The sequence below is a fragment of the Anopheles moucheti genome, chromosome X (assembly GCF_943734755.1).
Source record: "Anopheles moucheti chromosome X, idAnoMoucSN_F20_07, whole genome shotgun sequence".
In the NCBI taxonomy this organism is placed as follows: Eukaryota; Metazoa; Arthropoda; class Insecta; order Diptera; family Culicidae; genus Anopheles; species Anopheles moucheti.
The window spans coordinates 1,495,220-1,502,858 of NC_069142.1; the positions used below are offsets into that span (position 1 = coordinate 1,495,220).

The 7,639-nt window shown below is 44.3% G+C and overlaps 1 protein-coding gene across 1 annotated transcript; it reads left to right on the forward strand.

Moving 5' to 3' along the window:
• The first annotated feature begins 525 nt into the window (after positions 1–525).
• LOC128306912 (uncharacterized) lies at positions 526–6,354 on the forward strand. Its single transcript, XM_053044576.1, has 10 exons — positions 526–664; positions 755–804; positions 874–1,318; positions 1,395–2,229; positions 2,319–2,453; positions 2,521–3,296; positions 3,751–3,810; positions 3,892–4,472; positions 4,544–4,868; positions 4,951–6,354. The coding sequence occupies exons 1-10, from the start codon at positions 623–625 to the stop codon at positions 5,116–5,118; spliced, it is 3,417 nt and encodes a 1,138-aa protein (XP_052900536.1). The 5' UTR covers positions 526–622; the 3' UTR covers positions 5,119–6,354.
• Positions 6,355–7,639: the final 1,285 nt, after the last annotated feature.

Below are 7,639 nucleotides of genomic sequence, written 5' to 3' on the forward strand. Positions count from 1 at the left end.
TACGTGTACTGGTTTATCCTTTTGTGCAGTAGCGTTATCACCTCGCAACAAACTTACACCATTAAGTTGAGGAGGAAAACCTCAGGATGGGTGACATATTGGGCATCCCAGTCTGAACAGACAGCCAGGATCGACACTTTTACCAATAATACATTCTTTGTTCTGTGTATGCAAAGCCGCTCGTGTTACCATACGTCACGGAGCATATCTCATACACGTCTCACCTTTGTCCTGTCTCTCCAGCAATACATGTATGTTGTGCTAATTAATGGGTTTGCAAATGTGTGCAAAATGTTCGACAAGGCCGTGGTGTACCGTATAGCGCGCAGTTTTGTTGTGAGATACACTTGAACACAAATAGGTGCATTAGGGTGGCGATTGGTTCGGCTGCTGTCCGTAGACATAAACGTCGCTTCCATTTCTAGCTCCCAACCAGCCCAACCTCCATTGTGCGGCGGGTAGACGATAAGTCGTTGGAAAGGCATTCCCGTTTATTGGTGAATTTGAATGGAGGAAACGTACGAACAAGGAGCTAAACGGCACTGAACGCTAGATGCTACGAGCTGGACGTCAGCAGCAACGACTCCAGGTGGAACGAGAGCCGTAATAGAGTCAATCAAACATGACGGCACACGAATCGTACGGATTCATCGGGACGTGGGAGGTAAGAATCCTTCCGAACGTTGGCGTCGACGCCTTCGACCCATTCTGGATAGTGAATGTGCCCTCTTACCAGTACTCCGCACCATTTCAGATAGTGGAGTCTCATCTGGAAGGCACCACAGACAAACTGGGTCTCGAAGGGTACGTATATTTCGTCTAAAGGCACTAACAACGGCGAAGTTAGCTCACTGAAAAGTTTTCCCCAAACAGCATCAAGTTCCGGCTCGACGAAATGGGGGACATTATTTGGTACAACGATCTAATCAATACAACCACAAACACCCAAAACGGCAGCGGACGAGAGTCGCAGCTCAACAATCCCCGGCTGAGCAGTCTGAATGGGGCGGCATTTTGTCCCATCAACGATTCGGCTGCGGTACTGTTCAGCTGTGAAACGTTCGAGGTGGTGGAGCTGTCGTCGAACGGGCCGGGTCTCATCTTCGGTGCGTACACCGGGCACAGTATTGAGTTTCGCACCAACCACTACAATCCGGGCGAGCAGATGTCGCTGCGGTGTGACTGCTGGTGCGAGCTTCACTGTCAGCGCGTCAAGGAGGACCAGTCGGCTGGGCAGGAGGAACCGTTCACGCTGATCTCCGTGCTGGACGATGGCAACTTCTGTGATGTGACTCTCAAGAGTTGTGATAATGTAATCGTAAGTCAATGTGCCTGTATTATGTAAAGGTCTTGCCTGGTCGCCTAATGGTGTATTTTTGCCCCCGTTCTCTTAGTACAACGTGCACTCGCCAATTTTGCGCTTGAACGGATTTGACTGTAGCAGTATGACGGCGGCTTCCACCTATCAACATCTGGCCAGTCGCTTTGAGTGTGCCGAGGCACAGGCACAGGTTGCTGCCACACATCCACCATTGATGAAAGTTTCCTCGGTACCGTGTGCCCGGGCAGTACGCACCGGTGGCACCACGTACGGTCGTGGATCGCCCGCTATGATGTGTAGTGTCAGTGCGAGCGCTACCCCTAGCTTACACCCGAGCGTCCACGCTAGCCCAACGATTCTGAACCCAAACTTTCTCCTGCCGCCAACCTCGCTCGACTCGTACAACCTGTCCCCGAAGCTGGTGGCAAACATATCGAACTCCTTCAACTGTCTCATGCCGACGGCGGATGCGAACTGTACCGAGGGTAACACGCACTCTATTTTTCTCGATGTGCCAAAGCGGCCGGCCCACCAAACGTCCTCCTGTTCGGATTCGAACCTGCACATCGACCGGAACGTGTTCTTCTTTCCCGACGCGGTACCGGCCACCTGTCGCGTGAAGTTTAAACCGCCGTCGTCACCGTTCCGCGCCCGGAGTCCATCACCGTTTCCGGTGTCGACGCTCGATACACCGCCGTCCTCACCATTAACTCCATTGTCGGTGTTGAACAACATCCCGGCGAAGATGCTATCGACCATCCTGCACTGGTTGTACTGTGAATGTTTGCCTGATCAGCTGGACGAGGACACTTGCATACAGCTGATCAATATGTGCGAAAGCACGACGCCGCTTAGTCGCATGAGTGAACCCTGCAAAAACTATCTGCGGAACATACAGCTGAAGAAGTGTAAGTTCACAAAGTTATTGGTTTGTTATTTATTTAGATTTGCTTTTGTTTGAACTGTTTAAGAAATTTATTTACTTCTATTTCACCAGTTGTAATCGATATTATCAACGACCTGCACGACAGTCTGAACAACATGATACAGATGGTCAATCCAAGCACCATATCCCACAGTCCCTGTGTGTTGTGTCAGGTGTTCAAAGAAGGCGTCAAAGAATGTCTCACCGGTGAGTTTCACAGGGTTTTACAATGTTGTTCAACAACTCGTCTAATTTGGAACTTTGTTCACCCCAGCGTTTGTGAAGCTGCTCCAATTCTGCAACATCTTTACGAAGGACGCCACTACCTTCACACGGCAGCAACGGCACGAGATTATCAAGTACGTGCGAACCCGTATGCCGATCTATCTGTCACAGGTGCATCAGCTTCTGCAGAATGTAAACCTAGTACTGGGTAGCCTATCGCCAGACGATCGTAACGATCTGGTGTCCTACCTGGTGCCGGAAATAACCGGTGCGCTGGAGGTACTTACGTCCGCAGTCTCCGAAATTAAGCTATCCCTGGAAGAGGTCTGCAAGGATCTGAAAAGCAGCCAGCAGGAGCAGCAGCAACAGCAGAAACTGCACGAAAGTTCTGTACATCCTCAGGGCCGTGCGCAGACCGGTAATCACCGGAGCGGTCGTAGTAGCCAATCGACGCAGTTGGCCGGCAACCGTTCCAGTGCAGAACGTACTCGCAGCCATGCGCGCAGTACCACCGTGCAGTCCCGGCTCGGTCAGAGCACGTCCGAGTCGGACCTTAAGTTCTTCCTGTACATGTACGAGGTGAAAAAGATGCGTGATATTTATGGGCGCGTTACGAATGCGCTCGAGGTGTTACTACACAAGAAAAATACGTTTAACGAGATGAATTTACTGCACCAACATCAAACGGTAATGCGCAACTTGGAGCAGCTGGCGATGGAGGTACCGTCCGCCATTGGGCAGCTGGAGGAGCTTTGCGACACGATAGACGAGAAGATCGGTTGGAAGGAGTTCAAATTTTGCTTCAAGTTTCTCACTAGTCAAGTGGTAATGCAATGGTGTTTGGTATTTGGGGTCTATTGTTATATGTGTATAATTTTAAATTAGTTATTTTCTGTTTATTGTTAGTTATTTACTGCTTTACTGTTAAATGTTGCCATAATTTACTCTATTCCATTTTCTGATTCGATTTTCTCCACTTAATAATTTTTCTAAATTTCTATTGCTTGGTTTATTGGTCTATTCGTGATCTTGGCCATGAGGAAGAAGCACATATCTTATATCTGTATACATGTTACTTCCTGTCAACTTCATCCTTACAATGTTCTCCTATTGGGTTCTCTTTTTGGTTCTTCTTTCTTTCTTTTTCTTTTGATTATTTCTTTGACCATTTATGTAATGTAAAATTATTAGTGTTTATAATATCATTGCTTAAGTGAGTATCTTAACTAAAAGGTTATATATAAACAATATAAACTATATTGTTTGTTCATCGTTACAGAACGGCATTGTTTCAAAGCTGCTGGAGCACAAGTCTGCCCTTAACGATGCAATGTTCTATGTGAGTAGTGTTTGTTTTATTATGTTGTACATTAGACATCAACTCAGGTAATCTTTATTCGCCTTCTTTCTATCATCCTAGATCTCCACTCTAGTGCAGAAGGAACAGTTTACGTGTGCGCTGGTGGAATTGGGCCTGTTGGACAAACGTAGCGTCGATCCGGCACTGCTGCACGAGTGTGCGGCACGTCGCAGTGCGGTGCGATCGAGTGGCCAGCGACAGCTCGAGTACGCCACCGTCAAGATGAATCTGGTGCAAAATCTGTGTGAATCACCGACCGCCGCCCACAGCAGTTTGTCGAAGAATGCGTTGAAGCTGCTGCATTCGGGGCAGCTGGCGGATATGGAGTTCGAGGTAGTGGTACCGCAGATGGAGCAGCAGAACGAAAACGTTACGCCGACGACGTCGTGCGATTTTAGCCCGGACGAGGGCCTATTGCTCAACGGTGCGAACAAGGGTGCTAATGGTGGTGGAGGTAGAAGTGAAACCGCAACGGCTGTGAATGCTTCCAGTAGTGGCAATAGTAACGGTAGTAATGCTAAAGGAAACAATACGAAAGGTGCACAGTCGCACTGCTTCAAAGCCCATCGTGTGATAGTGGCGGCCCGGTGCGAATGGTTCAAGAAGGCATTACTGTCCGGCATGCAGGAAGATATTAATCGGTAATGTTTGATTTTGTTGCGGTCGTTCACTTTTTTCGCATTCTCACTCAAGAAGTTCTTCATCTTTGCAGTAAGATTATTATTTACGATACCTCGCCGGTAATCTTTCGCCGGTTGCTACTCTACCTGTACGGTGCACCAGTAGATCGGTCCGTCGGTGTCGATCAGCTGTGCGAGCTGATGCTGCTGGCCGACCGGTACTCGGTCGACAACCTGAAAGCTATCTGTGAGCAAACGCTGGTCGCATCGATCGACAGCGAGTCGGTCATCTGTCTGTACGGCATATCGGATCGTTTTAATGCGGCCGCATTGAAGGCTCGGTGCCTATCGTACCTATCGCAGCATACTGAACTGACACAACTCGATATCTTCCAGGAACTCCCAGTGTATCTGCAGGTAAAGAGTGTTCACACTTCCCAGAAATAACGTTGCTGTGAATGAAGGATAGTAATGTTGTATCTTATTTTTCGATTTGCAGAACGAGGTGCAGGAGTTGATACGGTGGTGCGGCAGAGCACCGGAACCGTGGTGCGATCGGGGACCGGAGCGCTCCAGGTCGGACCGTGGCTCACGCCACAGCCTAAAGAGCCCGTCGAAAGCATCGAAATCGTCACGGTCGCGTAAAACGTCACCATCCTTCATGTGACCGTGATGCCGCATACGCTCGACAACCTATATGATTCATTGATTGCTGTGACCATTAATCATCTGCCCAATTGCGACGGCAGGGCAAGTGTTTAATGAATACTATACTAAAAACTCCGTAGTAATTAAAATTGATAACAAAAACAAAAAAAAAAAACAAACAAAGGTCGTTATACATATTCTTGAACAAGGGATTTACTTTAAGCGACTTATGTGGCTGTAGATAGTATTTAAAATTTTCAACCGAACCGACCTAATACCGGTGGCAAGGGAATATAAAGCTTTCCGTTTTCTCGCTGGAAAGCTGGATAGTGGCTAAAAGACATTTAGGACAGAACCTGCATACGGAACATTCGCACGAAACAGTACAGTTATAGTACAACCGTTGGACGTGATATTGTGATTGGTTTTTGGGGACTTTTTTGTTTAGTTGTGACATAAGTAGTCATTGATTAAAAAAAGAGAAAAACCAAAACACCCACCCAGCAACATCCACATGTCGAAGGTTTTGCGATTTTGCGATTATCGGTAGTTAGGAAAATGGTTAGAATATGGATAGGGCACTGAACGCGATCAGTACACGGTGTGATCAATTGCGGTTTAGGAGGGAGGGATGATCGCTTATTCAAACTCGTTTGTTCAAACACATACTGTGCTAAATGGATTTAATGCTAGCAAGTAAATGAGATATGTATAGATGTGTGTGTATGTTTGTGTGTGAGTGTGTAACATGTACGTTGGCAAGCCAGACAAGTAACTGGTTTTTAATAGGCATTTTGTTTCCATTGTTGTTTTGTTTTAAATGTGTTTTTTTCACAATAATTCCATTGTACCCGGAGTAATGCGTTTTCTGAAATTCCTTACAAAATAAAGTTGTTTATAAATTATATCAACGAAGAGGTAGGAATCTGATAGTGTTACTTTGTCGATGTGCGAAGTGCATACTTTACGGCGCTTTTTAAGTATCATTAGGGCGCATACTGCGGTTTATTAGGCGCTTTGTCAATACCTGTTTTCTGAGATATTTTTATTTAATTTAAATGCGTACAGTGTTTTTTTTTTAAGAAATGTTCTGCATTTAACTAGATGCAAGGGAAATATGTGCATAACAAAAACAAACTTTGTGTGCGGTGTGAATGTGATCACTATCGGTTTAGGCTGTAACGGTAGCGTTTAGTACCTTCTATCACTCGATACGGTGCTGTACGGTAGATTTGGCCGTTTAATGTTTGTATTTTTCTGGCGGGTGTTACCTTTTTAATGCGTTTCCTCTAGCTGTCTTGTTCGAATGTGTAATGTGTCATTTCGGACGTATCTGTAGTGCTGTTCGTTTTATCGTGTGTTTTTTTTTATGTCGTATATAAGACTCAAGCCGCTCGAGATAGTGTATGATTGTACTTCGAATCACGAGGAAATACAATAGCTTCGTGATGGTAAACAGCGAATCCACACCAGAAGGTGCGACACGGTAGATGAACGTAATGGATTTGAGATGTTTTTTTTGTTGATCATTGTTTAGAACATTCTTCACAAAGGATGACTAAAGGAAAGTTAAAGAAGCTCAAGGTATCACACGTGATAACAGACTAAAAATCGATCGAAACATTAACACTGTGTTGGTAAATACGATATACGTTTTCGTAAAGAAAGTCTAGGAAGAAACGGTTTGGTGGATTAAGCCATATAAAAATATCAAACCGTCTGGAACCATCTGTTTGAGTAGTTTTATGTTCATTAATATTTATTTTATCGTAACATTAACGCGTTTTCACTAAATGGAATATAAAGTAAAGTAGTCATGTAATATTTTATTTAAAAGTATGTAATGTTTTTTTTCTCCAATTGTAACAAATGGTTAATATACTTCTTACGAGCGATGCTACCAACTCATATGGTTTTCGTTGTAAATGAAAGAAACATTACGCTTTTAACTCGATTTGTATTGCTCAATATTAATAGGAATTGTGCATAAGGTCTAGAGTTAACCAGAGACTGGCATACTACCGTGAGTTGAGTTTCAGATGTGAGCTAATGTCTAGGCATAATAATTTATTAAACAATGCCAGTAGATGACTGTTCCAAACTAAATAGTCTAGAAGCCACAGAAACCAATACAAATTCATTAACAACAAACATAATAATAATAAAAAAAAAACAAATTGTGAAAGAAATGAAAAACAAATATTGCAAATTTATGCAATTAGATAAAAACGGAAAGGAAGGAAACAAGAGGAAAAGAGAGAAGATAAATTCTAAACTATATTTAAGTTGCTGTGAATGTATTTGTGTCTTTTGAACTGGACTCCAGTTCCTCTCTAAAACGAAACAAACAAAATTTCGTCATTCCACATATAATTGATGTAAATTCTGTTAGGTAAATAATGTTTACAGGATGCAGTGTGACTTAGCGATGCGTCAATAAATATCTACGCCTAATTGATATGGAAGTTTCTATTCTTTATGACTAAGACCCGGGTCGGGTAAATTTTCCGAGCATTCTTCTGGCTAATGTTTCACAAAAG

What these genes read in the sequence shown, in the direction of transcription:
- LOC128306912 (XM_053044576.1), top strand. Translation starts at nt 623, where the DNA reads ATGACGGCACACGAATCGTACGGATTCATCGGGACGTGGGAG. An exon ending in AGAGTTGTGATAATGTAATC is followed by an intron (nt 1,319 to 1,394) that starts GTAAGTCAATGT and finishes CCGTTCTCTTAG; the next exon opens with TACAACGTGCACTCGCCAAT. An exon ending in AGTTTCTCACTAGTCAAGTG is followed by an intron (nt 3,297 to 3,750) that starts GTAATGCAATGG and finishes TCATCGTTACAG; the next exon opens with AACGGCATTGTTTCAAAGCT.